Source organism: Mugil cephalus, chromosome 14, assembly GCF_022458985.1.
Source record: "Mugil cephalus isolate CIBA_MC_2020 chromosome 14, CIBA_Mcephalus_1.1, whole genome shotgun sequence".
NCBI classification, from domain to species: Eukaryota; Metazoa; Chordata; class Actinopteri; order Mugiliformes; family Mugilidae; genus Mugil; species Mugil cephalus.
Genome location: NC_061783.1, coordinates 9,333,887 through 9,355,851, shown reverse-complemented (window position 1 = coordinate 9,355,851; position 21,965 = coordinate 9,333,887). Strand labels below are relative to the sequence as shown.

At 42.2% G+C, this 21,965-nt stretch overlaps 2 protein-coding genes and 1 long non-coding RNA gene across 10 annotated transcripts in view; 1 reads left to right on the top strand and 2 right to left on the bottom strand.

Annotated features, from left to right (window-relative positions):
- Positions 1-21,965, bottom strand: part of hoxa3a (homeobox A3a) — a 31,278-nt gene that overhangs the window by 2,156 nt on the left and 7,157 nt on the right. The window contains exons 2-4 of one of the 6 annotated variants that reach the window (XM_047605370.1): positions 16,337-16,473; positions 6,531-6,591; positions 2,191-2,770 (exon numbers count right to left, since the gene is read on the bottom strand). In XM_047605370.1, the coding sequence (XP_047461326.1) occupies positions 2,191-2,653 (463 nt within the window). In that variant the 5' untranslated portion in view covers positions 2,654-2,770; positions 6,531-6,591; positions 16,337-16,473. Of the gene's footprint in view, positions 1-2,190; positions 2,771-4,693; positions 4,842-6,530; positions 6,592-7,868; positions 8,959-11,164; positions 13,506-16,336; positions 21,964-21,965 lie in introns of those variants that run through there. The other 5 variants (XM_047605368.1, XM_047605371.1, XM_047605366.1 and 2 more) reach the window with 5 other exon arrangements.
- On the top strand, positions 4,816-10,139 carry LOC125020126. Of its 3 annotated transcripts, none has more exons than XR_007114164.1 (3): positions 4,816-4,965; positions 5,598-5,772; positions 9,509-10,139. It is a non-coding gene; the product is annotated as an uncharacterized LOC125020126 (long non-coding RNA). The 3 variants fall into 3 exon arrangements; XR_007114163.1 differs by having other exon boundaries at positions 4,858-4,965; positions 5,093-5,772; XR_007114162.1 differs by lacking the exon at positions 4,816-4,965 and adding an exon at positions 5,085-5,227 and having other exon boundaries at positions 5,321-5,772.
- On the bottom strand, positions 13,569-16,324 carry hoxa4a (homeobox A4a). The gene is made up of 2 exons (XM_047605392.1): positions 14,582-16,324; positions 13,569-14,053 (listed from the first exon to the last, which is right to left on the bottom strand). The coding sequence occupies exons 1-2, from the start codon at positions 14,997-14,999 to the stop codon at positions 13,725-13,727; spliced, it is 747 nt and encodes a 248-aa protein (XP_047461348.1). The 5' UTR covers positions 15,000-16,324; the 3' UTR covers positions 13,569-13,724.

The window sequence follows — 21,965 nt, the reverse complement described above, 5'->3', positions numbered from 1 at the left end:
ACACTGTGCCCATGCAAAACAAAGAGCAATAAGAAACTGGAGAACAGTAGGTCACTATCTCAAGTGGAACCAGGTAACCTCAGATTTCCTGTTCAAACATTTTGACCCTCATCTTCTCCCCCCTCCTCCTTAGCCACACTGCATGGTGCACGCGTAATGCAAACACAGGCATTATGTATTCCTTGGGGTGTGTAAAACAGCTCGCCTTGCCCTCACTGATAAGCCTAAAAGGCTGCAGCTCGGCTGCGGAATAGCAAGGTGTTGGTCTACTTACCTTTGGGCAGGCGGCCAACACTTAATAAATTTCACTACCTGTCGCCCAAATCTGGAGTAAGAGGAATGCAACATGACATAACCCGACCCATTGTGTTATTTCATGGGCCAGAGAGAAGTTATCATGAGCACTGGGAGGAATACCCATGTAAATGGAAATGACACATGAATATTATGGCTATTTGATGATTATTTAGGTTATCACATTTTAAAGGGCCAGTTAGTTTGATTCATTACAGACAGGGATTGGAAAATGTGAGTTTTATGCATTTATAGTGAGGTTGCGCGTGTGCGTGTGTACGTGTGCGTGCATAAAACGTGCATAACAGACATTTGATAAATGCTGCGATTACCTGAATGTGTTATCCAAACTAATTACACACCTTCCTAACATAAGTCACACTAAAACCAAGCACTTTACACGTTTAACTGAGTACAGACGACCCATAAGATAATTAGATAGTTATCAATAAAAATAAAAAAAAGGGATGATTGGCCAAGTAAAAATGACATATCTGAATTGTTAATAAACACAAATACAAACTAGCACCACCAAATGTGTCACTAATCACAGTGGGGTCTGGATAGACATAAAAGGCTTCCCATAAATGTTCGTACTTCAGTGAGTTGCTTGAGTCGTGCCCTGATGATAAAAGGCTGCCAGAATAAATCACAATAAAATTTACTGTTTTGCATATTTTTTTTTCTGAACATGACTGCTTAGCTAAATCTTTTTTACAAAATTTTAAAGAACAGAGAGAACGTTGGACAGTAGCTCTATGCAAGTAAACACCTCAGGTCCAACCATCGTGCTGTTCTCGTTTTAAACAGCTAGCATGTCAGTGGATTTAAAAGGTTCCAACGCTTGAAAAAACAAATGAAAACCTATATGAATGAAAGGCTAAAATGTTCTTGATTTTTATGTATTAGTTTAACGCACTTCCTGTAAATAACCCACTTTCTCGAGAACATGGGGAACTATTAATTTAGTAGCAGCTTTAAGACTCAAAGTCCAAATCCTGATCCACACGGTTTCTCTCTCATTAAAATAGCTGGATCCAGCTTGTGCGTGCATAAAATACCCTTTAAATGGTCAGCACTTTTACGGGGTGGTTAAAAAACATATGAAATCAACGCCCAACCACACAACTTTGGATGTGCATTTTTTTGTGTAGCATGTAAACTGCACCTGTCTTAAAAGCTCACACGCCAAATTTACAAAATAAGAAGGTCGTGGGAAGATGAGCATATCTACATTTTTGGGCTAAATACCCCTCTCCCACACGAGCGCACTGGCCCACCAAGTCTCCCTCTAATCAAAACAGCAGGACAAACTGAAACAACTGTTGTGAGTGTTTGTTTGTTGTCTCTCCGGGAACATTATGTGATCAGTGGAGATGTGTGTTTACAGTAGGGACAGGTCACTTGCAGGGCACAGGGACAACAAATGGTGTGATATACTGCTAATGTGCCACATTAGCTCTTCTACAGCCTGCTAGTACATTTATATAATGTCTGGGGCTAGTTTTTGAAAGAACTTTAAAGATGTTGTCCCCAAATGTTTGAGAGATGCATATGGTAAAACATGTGCCTGCTTACAGAGTTACTGATTACATGGTAGTTATTCTTGATTGCAGTTCTGAATGACTCAGGGATCCAAATACGCACGATACGCACACCACAAACCACTAACTTTAAAATGAGGGCGTAGAACGGACACCTCTTTGACATTCTAACCTTAGCTGGAAATGCATTGCCCGTTGAGGTTTGCCCCTTCCTCCAGACCTCTTTACCTGCCCACGCCCCCTGCGTATTGTATCCTATGTCAGCACAACTAGTGTAACTTTGTGGTCAGAGGCTATCAAGTTGTGCGTGTGTGTGTGTCAGCAGCAGCAGCGGTGTTTCGGCTGTGGGTACCTGAACTGGAGCTACTGGTGGGTTTCTGCTTGGTGTTCTGACGGGATTCCTTCATCCAGGGGAAGATGTGTTTGCTGCGAGCTGAGGAGGTCGGGGAGCCGTTCTTGGCACTGGGCTGGTTGGACCCGTTGCTTGTGTTTTGGCTGATAGCACCGGGGGACTGTGGGGGAGGGGGTGGGCCTGACACCGGCACCTGCGGTTGATTGCTTTCGGGATGAACCTTGGACTGCGTCGCTTGAATGGCTGTGGTCCTGTCGCAGCTCTCCGCCATCTCCCCCGGTTTCTGCAGAGCCACGGAGCCGTCAGGAGACTGCAGGGAGCAGGCAGGTCGATGGTACTCACTTTCCACATGAGAGGCCCGGGGATATTGGACCTGATTGGCATCATAACCGAAGCCATTTGCGCTTTGATATGGGTAGCCACTGTAAATTGCGGAGCTGTCGTAGTAGGTTGCCTTTTGCATCTCGCCGTTTCCCAATATTTATTTCAGAAACTGACAGGGTCTTGACACCCTTGTAGAATAACATTGGCACCCCGTGGTCACGTGACGCCTCTCCGCCAATGGCCTCCTTGGGTGAACCTAGGGTTACAAGAAGCACTGTGAGGAGAAGAAATGGTGGCGATCCATCTTACTTTTCAATACAGACCTGACACTGGAGACTGTGGAGGCAAGATAGGGCCAACAATTCTGTAGACTATTACCGTTTACCTTATGGCCTACACGGGGCACAAAGGCACGCACTGACCTTGTATTACCATCTGTGCCAAACTGGAAAAAAAAATTCTTTTCAAAAGCGTTTCAAATTTCAAAATCATTTGGAAACCTAACAAGAAACTGTGTGACATTAGAAACCTTTCTGTCGATTAACAATGAAACAGAATATAGGTGCAGTGCACTATATAGAGAAAACGCTGTAGTTTAAAGGCATGCTGTGGAAATACCTTGTTAGCGGGTTACCACACAGGAAAATAATATTTCTGTTACAGTGTTTTCTTACCAACTGAGCTGTCAACAGTGTATCTAATTTCCTGTGTGGAAGGTGAAAACATTCCGCGTGTCCCACAAACTTTTAACCCTTTTTTCGATTTTCATTGTTACAAAAAGAAATCTTTCCTCAGTAACAAGAGAGCATTTACTGTGCTACCCCGGCCACCTGGCGCAAACCGTAAACAAACACATTCTCTCTTATTCCATTCTTTGCATGCTGCAGGAGGAATGGAAGGGCCGCGTGGAAACCTGAAAAACCGGGCCGGGTATCCGTGCATCTCCATGACCATGTTGTGAACTTTTCCTTGCAGGCCCATAATAATGGCTGCTGTTGGTGCCGTCTGTGCGGCGGCGCGGTGATATATGAGGGTCACTGGGCCGGGGCTGCTTGCTCGGAATGAACGGCCCGGTGGAGCCAAGCCCGGTACTCAGACGGGCAGAAACCCGACGATGGCACACCTAGAGCCCACCGCGAAAGCACCACACTACATGCCGGTAACCATGGGGAATATTGGTGTAAACTATAAATCATAACAGAAACAGATCCACGGGTCGCTTTACCGGAATAATTCATAATATTAAAAAAACAAACAAACAAACAAACAAACAAACAAAAAAAACGAATAAAGTAGCATGCCTCTGGATTCCTTGGGTTTTTACAATCCCCATTCAAATATAATAATACAAATACAACTTCTAATAGTAAAATACAAGTAATGATATTTATTACCATTTCAAATATTTGCCATGATCTATAATTTACAATTTTTACAAATTTAAACTCTTCCGAATCATTTACCACTCGGCTCGGACCATACATTTCTTTTGTCTACGCGAACTTAACAATTGCCCATCGCCCCAATCAAGGTGAACATCATTTGTGCAATAAAAGTAAAATAAAAGTGAATATATTCTGCAACGTTACACCTGTATCTTTTTTTAACTCCCAGGCCCGGCCGTTTTATTTATCATAGTAACTGTGGCACCAGCAATAACAATGTTAAAATGAAATTCAATAAAAAAGATTACTTGTTTATTTCACATTCTAAAGGTACTGTCAAGAAGGAGACCTTAAACTGGGATGCATTTTTCGCAAAATAAGCATAAACAAAATGAAATGAAAATGTGGAGTCAAATCTGAGTTTGTGCAGCCGTGCAGAGCAAGACGCAAATCGGTATAAAAGTGAGCCCTCGGCTTGCCCTCAACCCAGCTAACCCCCAGACTGAACGAAGGTGTCTTCGATGTATCTGCAATCATGATGACCAGGAGAAGATATGGGAGAGCTTTGTATTTCCAGCCGAACCAATGCGATATAAATGGCAGAGAAAGAAAGACAAAAGACAGACTTAAGCTCTGTGCACAGCCCCTCTGCTCCGCACTAGAGAAATCTGGCTGCCTGACTGTGTGTGTGAACTCTTCCTGAACCGAGATCTAAGTCATACGGTGATAAATCACCGCGCGACACACAAACTCGGCCATTTACAACCGAGGGAGACTATTTCTGGCCTGCTTACCTTATCCTCTTACGACGAATGCAGAGCACCAAGCAATATTTTCTCATTCAGCGACGAAATCGATCAAAGCGGTAATCCAGAGAAAAGTTTAAAGGCAGGGCTGACTGAGTGGAGCAGCAGTAGCAGACTGCGCCCTGCCATACAGCAGGCATTAGCAGCCACAACAAAAAGGGAAGAGCCGAGAGGAGCCCCTTTCCTTTTTTCCTTTTCCTCTTCTTCTACTCGACGTGGATGGCCAAACCGAGATTACGAAAGCAGGCGTGAGCACTCAGGTCAGCGAGATAAGAGTTATCTGGTCTCAAGATTGAATTTGTCGCCATGCTATAGAGCAATGGCCAGGTCTTCATAGCAATATTAAACTCAGCCAAAGCTATACTGGACTATGTGATCCTTCACCAGTACCATGCAGTCACCAGTGAACTGCCCCGAACCAGAGCGTCACCATAGACAAGAAAAATTATGCAAATGAAGTAGCGCCTTGGAAAGCCAGTTCAAATCAAGTGGTTGCCTCTCCTCCTCCCCCAACCAAATGAGGTAGTGGGTCTAAAAAAATAATAATACATCGTTACAAATAGCAAAGTCCTTCCCTAAAGTGTTTTAAATCTTTTTTGTTATTATTTACTCCAGGTCCTCCAGTGGAATTATGAACCCAGTAGATGAGATGTTGGAGAGAGAGAGCGAATACAAAGGAATAATCAGGCGCTGACCAGGCTGCATTTCCATTTCCATGGGACATAAAGGGCTTCTATCTGCCGCTTAATCATTAACCCCCATTTTTGCATCCAATTCTGCGTTTTGTGAAAGGACGCGCAGATTCGTTTCACTGCTATTCCTTGCACGGCTTTTCCTACAAAGCATGTAATATTATGTGATTTTTTTTCTATTTTTTATTTTTATCTTTTAGATTGGAAACTACAGCTCCAGATCAAAGCTGCGCTTGCTGCATATCAAGGGAAAATCCCACCAGGGGCAGAGTGTGAAAAATGGGCAGAAGTTTCATCACCAAAAGGCAAAGCGGAGGACATGCAGCGATGAACAGGGGAGAAGGGAGACGGCAGCAGGGGGAATCCCTCTTCATGGTAATGCTGTCTTTTGCAGCCAAAAAGAAAGCCTGAGAAAAATAGATTTATGTCCTCTCAGCTTCCCCAGGCTGTAAACACGTCCAGAGCTGCAGCCTCTCTGCTGGTTTCAGGCTCTGGGACAAAACTCAATGAAACCATTAAAAACAAGCAGAACACATGGACGGCGTGGGAGGTTGAGTGGGACAAAAATTCACGCGTGAGGATTATTTTTAGCCAACTCGGCTTTTTTCTTTTACGAAGTTGTCACATTGTATAATTATTTACTTCTTTGTGTTGTGCTAAAAACGCTGATTCGCCTCTCTCTTTAATTTGGCCCTGAGGAGTGGGTTAAAAAGTCAGCGCCGCGTGCTGCTGTGCGTAATAATAAGGCGCAAAACAACATGCGAGGAGGAAAGAACTTAAATGTTGATAAAAGAAAAAAAAAATTAAAACTTGAGCGCGGTGTACTCCAGCAGCTACAAGCAGATGGCTTTCACAGAAAGTAGTTTTTGAAATGAGTAAGGCACCGCTCCAAGAGCTGCGATCCCACTCGTCACTTTTATAGTGACAAATTACACCACAAAGACAAGTGGAAGAGAAGGAATTATTGCTCTCGGGCTGGTCATATTGCTGCTACCAGGAAATGTACAAGCCATAGACTGCTTCTCTATCCCTGCGAGTGGTTTGGTGGGCGTGTGTGGTACTTATTAGAAATTGAATAAGGATATCACCATCAAGCATTCATAACACAAATCAATAAAGATATATGGACTTACCGAAGGCAGTTCAAGGTGTCTCGAGGACCGCGCGATGGCCTGAATTTACTGGGCTGGATTTCTGCAACGAAGAGTGGAATACATTTTTTTCAATTTAATTTTTTAACGCCTTCTGTAAATTGAATTAGTATATTTAGGAACTGGAGTTGAAAATAAAATCCACACTGTGTGACCGTAGATTGTATGATCACTGTTGCCACGCGTAATTGTTTAGGCCCGTTTTTTAGACCCGCGTAATCTGTTAAATGAGATACAAAATTCTATATCTTGCAATTTTCGATGCAGGCATTTAAACACATATTTGGGTCAAATTTTGAATTAAAGTCCATACCGGAAATTGAAAGATTTTTGTTGTTTTCTTTTTTATTTTATTTTCTTTTATTTTCACACATTATCAACTAAAATTCTAGAAGCGGCTGAAACCACGAGACTATCAAAAACACGAGGCACAAATAAAGGCCATAAATTTGAGATTCGAAACGAGTTTACAACTGAACATTGCCTCATAATCAACACAATGCCACTAATAACACAAAATTTAGCGTATGCAAATAACGTGTTTGTTGTTTTCTTGCTGGCCGGTAAGCATTTTCTCCACAAACGGATCGAATAGTCATTAGCGCTGGCGCACCATCTTCCCCAAGTCCCTGCGCCCATAAATCAAATAGAAGCGCCGTGACCTCAGCGCGGCCGCGCGGTCCTGGATAGCACTCCGTCTTCCATTATATCCTCGTTTCCCTGGCGGAGCGACACAACCCCACCGCTTTCCCCTACTTTCTTTATGGAGCTCATCTTGATGCATCATTTACGCACAAAATAAATAAATAAATAAGTAAATAAAAATAAAAACACGGGATGTTTTGTTTTATAGGACGCGCGCTTTGTTTTGGTTTTTCTTGGAAGCTCATATTTTAATGGCTGCTTTATTTACAAACGGTACACGGGCCTGTTTATCCTAATGGCGGCTCGGGCTGTTAAATATATGATTAAGAGAGAAATATTTCATTTTTTGTTGCCGTATTCTAAGTTTCCATTGAAATGAATGATTGATTTATTGTAAGGCTAGCCTAGGAAGCACATAAAAAGGAACCGTGCCTCTTAATCTTAATGACCCACGCAAATTCTTAAATGGTTACCTACATAGAATATATGCAACTCATTTAAGTCTATTTATGTTTCATTTTTTTCAGCTGTGATGAATCTGAAATATTAACATATCGACAGCTCCTTGATATGTGTCTATTTTCTTGCCTTGAAAAAACCCTGGACCCTCTTTTTACTGACCTCTGCCTCGCGCAGCAATAACTCACGACAGTAATGAACAATCGGCGGAAATACCTCAAAATAAAATCCATCCTCCCAAAGCTCGGGGTCTGACTCCGTCCGCGTGGAAAAACATATCCGTCCGTGACAGCAGAATACATCCAGAAACCCGGGATCGCTCGCTCTCTCTCTCTCTCTTTCGGTCTGTCTCTACTTTCTTTTTATCCCACCGATAAACAAACTACAAAGCCAGGACTCCCCTCACGGAAAGATGGGATAACCCGCATATAATCTGTATCATATGGCAAGACCGGGGCTCCGGTTTTCTTCCCAGTGCCATAACATCGCGCAGTATTATGCGCCCCGCTCACGTGACGCAACGTCAACTTAAATCCCCTTTATTTGAGCCCGTGAATCATTAATGGAGGCAGTCATTGCCCCTGAGGAGAAACGGATCAGTTTGGAGGGAGAAAAAAGAGGGGTATGTGACACTGCAATGTATCTGGCAGAGGCGCAAGCCTCTCACAGAGAAGCAGCTTTTCCACGTGTCGCCCATTCAGAGGAAAAGACTGTCCTGTCAGTTTTAAAGTGCCATATATTTGGCGCCTGTTAGCGGCTGAAGGAGATAATCGTGCTGTATTATGCCCGGTTTCAAGTGCAGACGCAGCACCAAGCCGGGCTGAAACCAGAATGTTTTCACTGCAGCGTGACAATTCTCACTATGTGAGAGGGAGAAGGCTTTCCCTACGAAATACCATTTAAGGCGGCGTAATGATTTCTCATCACTCCAGTAACCCTCTTCTTTCTCTTTACAACACGATGAGTGCTGTAGAGTGTATTACAGAAAACTTAACTCAATATCGCCCCCCTCGTCCGCTATGTCAGACTTCTGCTTTAGTACCACTTAGTCAACCATTGGTCCTCCGTCAGCAAGGTCTGTGTGCTGCATGGTAAATAAAAACAAAACGTTACACATTTACCTGTCCTACATAAAGAGGTTGTGCGCCCTGGTGTTCGTGGGAGTGCTTGTCAGTCAGCAGTGAGCGGAAAGTGGAGGCGAAGTAACCAAAGTGTTGCTGCTCGACCCCGCTGATCAGGACATGGACCCCCATTAGACCTACATGCACTCACGAGTTTCCTGTGACCAGCTGAGTAATATGAGAAATCGCAAGTATGTGCGAAGTTTTTTTTTTTTTTTTTTTTTTTTTTTATAGAGTTTTGGTTGCTAAATCCACCATAATTTAAAACAACTCGTGTCTAAAGAGTGCGCCACGCAGGCACCATGGAAGATAATGCGGCTTTTGGCACTTCAGGTCATGCCAAATGTCCAAGCTCGGAAGAGCCTCTCTCTTCTGGGCACCGTTTGGCGCTTGTTTTCCGTCAACACCGAGCAGCGGGCGTGGAAAAATCCCACCACAACTATTAATCATTCGGGGCGGACATAGACAGCATCCCACTCCCACATCAGCCTTTGTCTTCTCAAACTACAACTTGAGTGGTAAACTTTTAAAGACAGGAACAGAGGCACACTCGGTCTTGTTAATTCACCTTCAGCAAATCCAAAAATGGGAGATAAGAAGAAGAATAAGGCGGAGGATTAAAGATTAACCACCAAAGGACAGATTTTAGGCGCATGGCCGTGAAAAGAGAACTATTTCCATTTCTTTTAAGCCGTTGGTGTTTGTTAACTGTCTTTTTGTTTTTTTGTTTTTCAGATGCGAAATAGTCACCAGGATTATGTGGCTCGACATGACCGTGCACTGGAAGATAATCCCACGTTGGCTGTCGCCACAGCACCTGAACTTTTCCCTGACCCGGGCAGAGACATGGAGAGTCGAGTGAGGAGTTATTTGGGGTTCAGACGAAGGAAGATGTAGAAATGAAAGGCCCTCGGCTGGTAGCTTACTTTATGCACTGAGTAATATTTTCCACACTTGCCATCTCCACAAAAGTAGCAATTGACGGATTGTGTTTTATATCTCGACTGTTTTAACATAAAATAAACGTTTCAGATGTTGTTTTTTTTTTACGCAAGGCTGCTTATCACTGTCAGCGAAGAGGAGTTAGAGACGCAGACCTCTGGATATTGGCCAGACGGCGGTCCATATCTTCCCACGGTGTTGACACTCGGAGCTCTTAACAGCCAGGCTTGAGTTACCGATACTCTCAGTCGAAGATAACGCTTTCTGCGAGGTTTGCCGCGGCCAACATCAAGGCTAATGCGAAATTCAACGCCTTGAGCTGATGAGCGCAGTCATCTCTAATAAAGCAACACCGTGGTGTGCGAGGACAGGGGACTTGTTTGCTTAGAGGACAATGGAATAAAGCAGTTTTAATTTTTCTGTTCAACTGCGTCTTTATTATGACTGAAAGTGTTCCAGCAGGCTTCTGGGCAATGTGAAAGAGTTGTCAGATATATTTTGAAGGGTTTCAAAACAGGACCGCTTGCTACTATTACAAATGATAACTCTAATAATATTGTGATTATTAGTGTAAAGAATAAGCCTAACAACACAAATAAAGTCAGTCAAGTACTCGAAGGGATCCATTAATGTTTAACTTGGTCTAAACTGACCTTAGTGTTCACTTTCACTGAAACGTTTCGTCTTTTATTGTGAAGCAGCAGATAAGCCTTTTGCTGCTACATGAACACATTTTCTGCCAATTTTATGTTCACGTGCGAAATTAATTAATTAGTCAAGCTGGTAAATGATCAACTTTTTACCGTCACCATTCATAGAAACGACTATTAATTTTTCTGGTGCATGCTTGAGGCCATACACGTATTTGGCGCTAAACCGTGCCAACATAAATGCACTTTGTTTATTTTAAAAATATTCATGCAAACGTTGAAATTATATTGCCTTTCACCCAGACACGTGTCTCCCTCACTCGGATTACATTCTACCTGCAGTTATAATGCACTGGTTCATTTAAAATACGAGTTTGTTACACTGTTCAGTCACATGGTGTTTGTAAAGGTAAAGCGCAGAGTGAGAGACAACATCGTAATTCTCGTCTTGATTTGCTGAACTGAGTTTAGAGAAGTTTAGAGAAGACCTGCTGCTTTGAATCATATTTACCGAGACGCCCAATAGGGTATGGCCACGTAGCTTTGCCTTGGAATTTAGCACACAATACATAAACTTTTTAATATGTAATCTATGCATTTCGAAATTGCAAGATTATGTTTAATTAAAAACAAAAACATGATATATCAAACACACAAAATGTACAGCTTGAAAAACTCTGATCACATCACTGCATCCACGAAGACGCACAAAAAAAATCAGGTATCTAACCGCACGGATGATTTGTTTCACATACTATCTCAACAAACAATAAAGTAAAAAGCAGTCAAATCTACTCACAAGTCATGACGGCCTGTGTCCAGAGGACAGAGTTTTCTCAAGGGGGAAGAAATCTGGCTTGCACCTTGCAGAGGATCGCTTCAAATGAAAATAAGTCAGATTTCCAGATCTATTTCTGACCCCGGGGTATTCATTATTCAACAAGTCACGTGAACAGGCGAATTAAAATTTCAGTACTTTGGAAGTGACCTCTATTCGTGAATCAAATGACTTGAACTCTGTAATTTAACTATAGTTGGACTTCATGGAGTCTGCGCGAAACTGGTGCCAATCAGGCTCAGTGTCATCACCTGCACGGCTCTCATGTCTGAAGCAACTGCTGCACGATGCCAGAGAGCCTTTCTGTGCAAGTGTAAGTGCAGACTATTTTTACTAATGTAGGCAAATGCATTTAGGAGCAGGAATCGTGCAGATGGAATCCTGATTTTTAAAATATACATGTGTCTCTCAAAATTTTACTTCGATTTTATTTGTGTGTGTGTGAGTGCCAGTGAGTTTACTATTAAGTGCACTGTAAACCCAACCATTTTGAAAATATTGGCATCATCACTGTGCTGAAACTCAATGTCAGCATATGTTTAAAATAATAATAATAATAACAAATCCTACTAAATAACATAGACAACACCAGCATGTTTCTGCTCGTATCTGTCCCCTCTACTCGGCCTGACAGGACGTGTATGTAAGGATTTGCAGGAGAGCTGCCCGCTAGAATAATTTGGGGAATATTCATGGTCCAGTTTCACACCTAAGCACCGTTTTGTTTCCGAGCCGTCTCCGGGCAAATTTTAAATGAAAAGAAAAGGCTCTCGGAGGTCTCAGCGCTGATGTATGGTCTGAACATTGTGTGTGTCGAAAGGTCAGGGGTCAGGAGAAGTGCTGTGAGCCGGTGATTGGCCAGTGTCGGCAGTGTCCCCGAGTTGAACTCTCTATTGTTTGGATGTAGCAGGTAGTGACCAACACTAACACTCTGGTGTACTGAGGTTGCCCGAGATCTCCTTATAATGGCAAGTGAGAACAATATGTGCAGCCGGATACATTTAACAATTTGGGTTTGGTTTGATTCCTGTGCAAGTAAAGCCTGAAAAGCTTTAGAGTCCACAGCTGATGCCTCCATCATAAATTTCTGCCACATCAAATTAATCCATGAAAATGCGCATGACATTCATGCACATTTTACGCATTAAAATTTATGGCAGGGGAGCCTCGAAAGACGTGGAAAAAATTGGGCACGCTTATACTGTTTTTGTGTTTACATGTTAATAAACGTAATTTTGAACATGTTGCAAAGGCTCGTGACGCGAAAGTATTTTTTCTCGTATAAACTGTATTAGGCGTAAATACGTAGGATTTATTTAGCCCGTTATACAAACACATAAACAATAATAAGCTGTAGCAAATTGACTGTTATTCTACTCAAGTAGGGTAAATAGTGGCATCCGCTATAATTTTAAAGTGTGACACGGTAAATTATTTAATACTCAAACATTATATTAAATTTACGCACGTACCTCCAATCGAAACCTGGCTGAATAGTAAAAGTTCTTTAAAACACGTCCACGCAGTTTTTTTGAAATTAAATATTTCTTTTTGAAATTGTAATCTCGATCAAAATGCATCAATAAAATCACAGTCGACGCATAAAAACGAAGAGGCTCCTAAATGCCGCGTTAATACGGGCGGCTTTTAAAAAATACATGTTGCGCTGAAGCAAAATCAATATCAGCGGTGACAAAATATCCGAAGTCACGCCAGCCTTAGAAGTGAAGTACATATTTATTTCACAAGGACAGATTTATCCTACACTAACCTACATCACAATGGTCATTACTGAGACAGCACATACAAATATTCACAGTTTAGAACACAGCACAACATAGGACGCACTAGCACAAATAAAACTCGACCTTACAACACCAACAAACATAATCTTACTTGACGAAATGCTTTCCTTATTGTGCCTTCATTATGATTTGTCTATATACATTAGATGTGAAAGTCACCTGGACTACATTCAACAGTAAACCAGCCCACTCGAACACACAAACTACACTACTCTGACTTGATGCCATACCTCTAAAACACCCGCCTGGTTTTCTAACAGGCATCTATAGCCTCTCGCTAAATATCTTTCAAGTATATTAGAACTTTCCATGAGCAATAATAATAATAAAAAAACTGATAAAACAATATTCAAAGAGAACATAGAAAATGAGTTCAAACTTACTTTTGCCTCAAAATAATTGTAACTGCAACGATACACTTTGCTCCAAGTCCTACGTTTGAATGTGCGTTATCCTTCTTTCATTATAATAAACAAATATATAACACTTCAGTTGCCACTGTGGCAATTAAAGGTGAATTTCAAGCTTATGAAGAGGACGACCGGAGAGGGAAAAGGGTACAAAGGACGTGACAGGGGCCCAATGGCAGAGGCAAGGTGAAAGAGATAACACCCATGTGTGTAAAATACTGAGAATCGGTCCATCAAATTCCACTTGTGTTATTTGCCATCTCAGTCTGGATTGGGTTTTTTCTGGGGATGAGGTTCGTTCATGCACTATAGACCTGCGGTGCACGGCGTGGGGACGAGCTGCTGGCCTGTTTTGATCTGCTGCTGCTGGGCCCCAGAGGCTGATGACGAGGCCGAGCTGGAGGAGCGGATCTTGGTGTTGGGAAGCTTGTGCTCCTTTTTCCACTTCATCCTACGGTTCTGAAACCAGATCTTGACCTGGCGCTCGGACAGGCACATGGTGTGCGCAATCTCCACCCGCCTGCGCCGGGTCAGGTACCGGTTGAAGTGGAACTCCTTCTCCAGCTCCAGAGCCTGCTGGCGGGTGTAGGCAGTGCGGGACCTCTTGGGCACTCCTCCATTGTAACTGGCATTGACTGGGAGGGGGAAAAAAGCCATACACAGGCAAGCAAGCAGGTGTTACATGCAGGTTGATAGCGTTAATTCCAAAGCCTTAGTTCCGCCACTGGACACATCATATGGTGGAAAATTATTGGGCGTTTGTGGATTTGATGGGGAATTGCAGACGCTTTGTTTGCTTAACTGTCTGTCTTGTTTCAGTTTACGGACATGACCTTAGTGTGGAGATGCTGAGTGCACAAGTACTCGCATCCAGGGACAGATCAAGCTTTGAAATGATTAACAAAACAGCGGGGTTGAATATTATACTTTGGCTTTGCTCCAGTGGTGAAGGTAGTTTGGGTTAAAAAGCAACAAAGGCACATGGCCCCGACAGACGAACACAGGCAATAAAATTTACGAGGGTCCTTAATTACCGACCCTGCTGCTCGATAGTCGTAAATTGCTGTTGTAAGGGCTGCTACTAGTGCTGCCTCAATAGGCTTGCGTGTGTTCCAGTGGTTGTTTCTCAGTGGTTTTGCTATCTAACCGTGACGATAACTCACCGGTGTTAACGTGGACCTTTTTCATCCAAGGATAGACAACCGGCTCCTTGCCCTTCGCTACGCCGGGATATACCTCACCGGCGAGGCTGCAGTCTTTGCTGGCATTTGCCCCTGCGCCACCATCTGGGGCCGCGGTGAGGCGAGGACCGTGGTTCTGTGGAACCGGTTGCGGCTGTGCGTGATGCCCGTCGCCGAAATCATCGAGTCCCGTAGCGGGGACGTTACCGTAATCGTATCCCGATTCTGTGTAGTTTGACCTCGGATAGGATGGCTCGTCGTGATGGGGGAAGCCCGTATCTTTTGGCCGCTCGTAGTAGTCACCAGGGTTGGGAATGTATCCGCTCTGCTGATATTCGTCGCATGGAGGAAAGGAAGGCTCGATATAGTTGGAGTTTATCAAGTAGGAACTCATGGTCATTAATTTGTGAAGTGCAACAATACTAATTTTTATCGCGCTGTCGTTTTTCTGATCTCCACAAAACCCTCCTACTCCCTGTCAAATGTACAAAGTTGCCTGGTCACGTGTGAAGAGCCACCAATCACCGCGTCTCCTGTGGGCATCATGTAAACAGGAACCAATGGAAAGCATGGCACTGGTACCACCAACACTGCTCGGACTGGCTTACGTTGGTGTTTTCCTTATTAAATCACAGTATATAAAGGAAAAACCAATCAACTAACTTGTTTACTGCATGGAGCCTAACTTATGCGGGTGAGGCTTTTCCTGCACGTGAAAAAATTAAACACAAAGTGGACACGGAATGTACGCCCTGAGACAATACAGCTTATTAACTAAAAAAAAAAAAAAAAAAACACGGACAAACGTGAATGCTGGCTGTGGGAGTATAAAATCTGGTGCGTCGCAATAAAAAGGTGGACAGAGAAAGACAACACACGGCAGCACAGCAATTCAAATTACAATGTTGCATATCAGCCCATTCAAATGATCGAAAAACAACGTAAGCGCAGAAACTGCCTGGCCAACACTGACGAGCCGCTTCTCTGCGGACATGCCAGTCTGAATATAAAGGCTGTGCCTCTATAAAACCTGGGCGATAAAAGCTTAACACATACACGAACAGCAAAACTCCGTCATTTCTTATTCCGAACAAACGTGTAAATGCATTACGCACCACTCAGCTCTTCATGTAAAAGTAAAAAATCCTCTAGTTTTCAAGGACATGACAACGACTAGTAGCCATATTTTAACACATATTAAATTCAGCGTGGCTGTTGACGGCTTGCACTCCCTGAATTAAAAGTTCTTGCTTTTTACCTATGATTAATACGTTCATCCAGGCACTAGACAAACACTTAAAGACACCTGTGTTGCATTACAGCCGGATGCCAAAACAAAACGTGGGATTTAAAACCAGTACAGACCCCTTACAGTGAGAGCTGTAGTCCTAAATCAGCATGTACAGCAGGAATAAACTCACGTCTAAGACACAAACTATTTGTCCAGTATTGAATAAATATGGAAATATAGGTATATAAATTATCATTTGTCACAAAGTGTTTTGTAACATTTCAACAGAAACCCGCAACACTGTAAATGGGATAAAAATCCCATATTAAGTTAGAGCTGGGTAATAAGAGTTGAGTGTTGGTAATAATAATAACAACCATAATAATAATAGTACAACTATTCTATATGTAAAAATCACCATTGGCAGGCTATATTTAAATAGACAGAATACATTTTTTCTCTTATAACTGCATGCTTATAAGGCAGACTATATAAAAGTCTCTGACCGTGCTCCTCGCCATCAGCCTTTACGTCCAGGTCCTGTTTCCTCTCCATGTCCGAGCATACACACTGTATCTGTGTCCCTTCAAGATGCAGCAGCTCTTCACAAAGCTAGTCCACACTGTCCACGTCAACAAGGCCTCTGCATGAAGAAACAATAGGCCAAACTTCGGAAATATTGAATGCTTTCTTTTCTTTCCTTCTTTTTCTTTTTTTTTCTTTTTTCCTGTCACCCCTATTCTATTCGCTCCCCTAAACAGAGATAACTCCCGCCTGACCCCAAAGTGACACGGTTTCCATTTTGTTTCTGATTAATCTTGCCCATTGACAGTCTTTGTTAAACAACAAGGCGTGCCCTTTTTCCAAAGAGGCGACATTTTCATATCTGTTAGACGCACTGACCTGGGGTTCACCCCGGACTTGGACTTCAGTTGTTCAACTCTGGGGAGTTGTGGGGGTGGGGAGGGGGGAACAGTTAGCGCGGGTCAGCACCCAGGAGGGTCCCCAAAGGATTTTTTAAAAAAAATGTGCAAAAGACCTAAAACTATTTAAGAAGCTCACACGTCGAAGAAGCTATGAGACAAAATGTGCATCTGCGGGAAATGAGGACATTAGGCGAATGCTGCAAAGATCTGCTGCAGCTCACCTCGTATATAAATTAATTTGATTTGATTTTTCAGAGTGCTTTTCTCCATCACTGAAATTTTTTTGGAAGACTGAAGACGCTCCGTTTTTTCCTCTTCAGAAATCTGCGTCTGTTTTCATGTTAGAGCACCGTTGCTGCAGGCAGAACTGCTACATTGTGTATCTCACAGGCTCTCCTGCACCTAACTCATTGTAAATGGCAGCTGATGTACTCTCCGCCAAAGATCTGCTGTTTCTCTATGACCAAGAGACCACCTGAGAGGCAATATGTCAACATAATGTCAGCGGGTAAGACGACTTCACATGATATCTAAATTTACAGTCTGCTGCCATTCTAGTACATATAGGTACTGTATAAATATGGGCCAGGTCAGCTCGGCTATTATCCACTTACTGTGGGTTGTCCTGGCGTGAATAACGGCGCCTGGTCATTCTACTTGTTGCTGAATTATAGTTGATGAATAACTTTATTAAAACCTATTATTAGAAAGGAGCAAGAATGCAATTCTGTGCAACTGCAGAAGCGACTTTAGACAACAGTCCTGATAACACCCCTGTTATCTACTGCAGGCCTGCAAGATGATGCAGGTTGAATGCAATGTAATTTCAATGCATGGCAAAACGCAACAACAGGGTCTTATAATCATTGCTTTGAACGGTGGATCAAAGAGCAGTATTTGGTAACAATGTTGAGATAACACTAAGTGATTTTCCACCAATTTTAAGTCTCATTCTCTTACTGATGCGAAGAGGATTTGTGTTAGATCAAAATAAGCTAACGGCCAGAGCAGGGTGTTAGCTTTCAGTGCATATACTGTGAAGTGAAGGTCTATTTAACCAATATATATCATGCTGACAGTTTACTGTAAATTTAGATTATCAGAGAAGTGCTGTGACAATGGTGACAGATTGCAGATGTGCTCTCACAAGGTCTCCTGTCTGGAAGGAGAGCTGAATGACGGCGAAATCTTTCTGGGCTCCAAATGTGCCACTCATCCGGGCTAAAAACCAAATTTCATGCCTCCATGGAAATGTTTTAATTAAGAAAAGCACTGATAATAAAATATATTTTCCTTTCACTGTGTGTAATGTGTGATTTTCTTGTGCGCCAATTGGTTATTACAGCAAAACAACTCAAAGAAAACTTAATTAGTTTAAAGGAAGAGCAACAATGGCCACTAGCTTTTGTCCACATCTGTTAATTTTGATTAGATTTATAGTTTAGAGATCTTCAGGGCTTAAAGTTGGTCGAAGGATGGAAAATAAGGGGTTGCATCCTTTAGAAAGCGCATGACCACACTTGGTTTTCTTATGCGTAAAGGGCGAACAGTAGTTGACAGTAGGCCTAATGAGAAAAAATTGAGGATTTGAGGCAACACCTATACAAACTAATATTCAAATGGCTCAAAAAGAATCTATGCGTATCAGCTGCTCCAGAATTTTGTTTGGACAATCGATGAAAGCAACATTAGCAGACCGAGCAATCCAAAGCGAGGTTCCGCAGCAAGACCCGTAAGAATATTTCAAAACGTGAATTTAAAAAGAATTGAAGCAACTGAAAAATCGCTGATGTTAAACACGTTAAGATTCAAAAATGTATCATACGTCACGTTCTGTGAACAAATTCCTTTATTGATGAGCTCTTACTTTTCAACGTGGGCTAATAAAACAAACGTATCTTTAAACAAATAATACAACTTCAGATCTTTCCAAAAAAAAACATTTTTCACATTGAAAAGCTTTTATTGTTTGCACAGTCCAGAATTGTAGTGTACACGTGGTGTATGCTCTGCAATGACCTAAATACAAATTAGAATATGAATTAATTTGTTTTCGACATTTTCCAAATTGTGCTTATTTATTCATTTATTTATTTATTTTTAAATAAATTTACGTTATGACAGCAATATAAAGTCTTTGGAATCGAAAATGACATCATGTTCTGATTTTAGTGGTTGTTTGTTGAGAAATGCATTTTTATAATTGCGTATTTAGGTTACTTTTAAAAATAATAATAATGATAATAAAAGTTTTAATCTTGTATATTGTATCTGGTTTGCGACCGAATGTAATGCGTATTACGATTAGTAAATATAAAAATACCGCTTTAGCTTATTTATTATTTTTTTTATAAATCAAATTACTAACAAAATGAGTTCGTCTTTGTTTAGTTTCGTCACCTAATCCCATTTATACCTTATTTCCGTTGTGTTTTTACCAAAGGTTTGGTATTTCAACATGCTATAATAATATATAAGGACAATGTTTAAATAAACATGTCATATGAAAAAATAAAACATAGATGGAATATATTGTCGCAAAACATTAAAAAAGGGGTTTCTTTATGAGTCACAAAAACATCTGTGCCATTTCTGTTTTCATAAAAGGATTCTATTCAGCTGATCAGGAAGAGAGGAGCTAAATGTTTTTTAAGGGATCCGGGGGCTCATTTTGGGGGCCGTGGGCCTTCCCATTACGCTGTGACCGGGTCGAGAGTATCAATCCTCAAAATGCAAATTTTGCCCTGGTCCCTAAACATATCAAATGCAATTTATTCAAAGGAAATTCACCAATCAACCGCCCTAATAAAACGCCAGCCACTCAATCTTGTTGCTGGGGACGGGTGGGGGGTCCCCTCCCCCGTTCCCAAACGCGAGGTCACTGCGCTTCCAGGGTTCACCTGGAGTGCACCGTGCAACATATGTAATGCAAAGCTATTCTGTCTTTTGTGTGGAGAGTCAAGATCGCTATTATAAGGCTGGCATCAAGCTCCGAGTGAACAGATGACGGAGACTTGTTCAGCGCGTAAACTTTTGACCCCAATTTTTCCTCCTCTTCTGCAGCTATCTCCCTCTCATCAGTCAGTGAGATATCTGCCCCCCACTCACTAAACGAAAAGCTGATTTTAACAATGTGTACATCTCCTGTCCTCACAAGGATCGTTTTCACAAATTTCATAAAAGATGCCAGCACAAGATATAAAATGCAATTGTGGCTTTGTGATGCTTCCAACGACGGAAATGACGAGATGAGTCCAACAGGCTCCCACTCAAGACTAATAGGGCTGTAAAATATGCAAATCATTCATTAGCGTTAGAGCAAACAAAACAGCCGAAGTATTTGTTGAAGGCAGCACATCCAAGTTTTACTCTCCCCTCTTTCTCTTCACGTTGTGTTTTCATCCAGTGCAGGATATTACTACAGGCTCTTCGTCCTTTGGTAACTTCATTTATGTGCATTATGCTTATGGGAGACGCCAAGCAAACGTGCCATTAACGCGAATGCGTGTGTGCGCGCGCACATGCCGTGGATGTGAGTGGTTTTCCTCCCTCTATGCAGCAGGGTGACAGTGAACTTGGCCTAAAGCGAGCTCTGCTGGTGGCTCTGAGAGGATGCAGATTTATCTTGGTGCTGTGGCTGACCTCCAGATGAACCTACAGCTCCCCTCTCCCTCTGCCTGGCAGTACGCCGCACATGGGGGCCTGTCGAAATTTATTCTTTTGTAATATTACCGAGTGTTTTAATTCCCAAATAACCGCACTCTCCGTCCGTCCTGTTTCATTTTCGGGTGAGTCTAAAATCAGACGGGAAAGCCTGTTAATCTGTGTTTTTGCTAAACCGGTTAAGCAATGAATCTCAGAATTAGGAATTGGTTACAATACCCCAGATGTTGCTTTAATTAATACAAAAACAAAATTATTGGTGTTCTATAAATAAGGAGGAATGATAAAAAAAAAAACGCCTCATCCGTCCAGAATTAATTCTTAAACGTATCCATTTTAAATTCCACCCCAGCGCTCATGGAGACATATATGAGAAGTTCTAAAAAAATGTTTTTTAAAAGTTAGTGAAATGGCGACAAACGTGTGTTTCTATGCCGCAGGGTTCAAAAATAACCTGTAAAGATTTTGGAGTCTATGACGAAAGGCTCAGCACCAAAAATAAAATATTGATCGTTAACTTATTATGGCTGGCGGGGTTGCGTGACCTTTGCAAATTCGCCTAAGCAACAATTTTAAGAAAGTTCAGTTGTTATTTGAGTTTGGTTTCCATAACTGACATAAAGCTCAAAAAGTAAAGTCATTACCCATTTTTCGGGGCATATTTGGATGTGTGAGTAGAATCGGATCACACACACAGAGAATGAAAAGAAACACATTTGAAAGAAAGAGAAGGTTTCAGATCGTCCTAAAAATAACAATTAATACCATTTATTTCCTCCCCCCGTTTTCTATTAATATATTGTGAATTCAGTGTCCACTGGTGACCGTTGCGCCCCTTCTCTGATCGGACAAGAGGTGACCACAAAGCGAGAGTGACTTTTGAGAGGTCATTTGAACTTTTCAACCCTGAACACAAAACGACCAGGTTGACACAAAACGGAATTCCTTTTAAACGTCTCCCCGCTGCTGTTTTTTCCCCCCATGTTGTGTTTACTTGACACTGTTTACAGCCTGCCCTAAAATCCATACGCGGTGCCAACGTGTGGAGCTCAGGCAGCGCTCAGCCAAACGACAACTGCAACTTTTTCCAGGGATAGCCCCGCAACTTCCAAAAGTCATCAGCACACAGAGAATCCAATCAAACGAGGCGAGCTGTAAATCTGTAGGCCTGCGCGAGCGCTTAACTTTATCAAAGAAATCTACACACTCCACGCGCCCCTTGGAAACTTTCTGGCTCACGGTCTGTGAATTCTCCAATGTAATAAAACGACAACAACTAGAAGTTTGAGGGGGTGGAAATGGACACAGAGATAATTATCCAACATGTAAAAATGGATTATGACTTACACCACAGATGGAGGGAAACAAGTTACACGGGGAAGGAAGCAATTAAATAGCCATGAGCCGGACCCAACCCTGCGCAACATCTGCCGAGACCAGTATTCAGCACTCCACAACTGACAAATTAGTGTAATGGACTAATAGGGACGGATAGAGGGAGCGAATACAATAATAACGCTGTTTAACACAGGCCGACTGTTCTCAG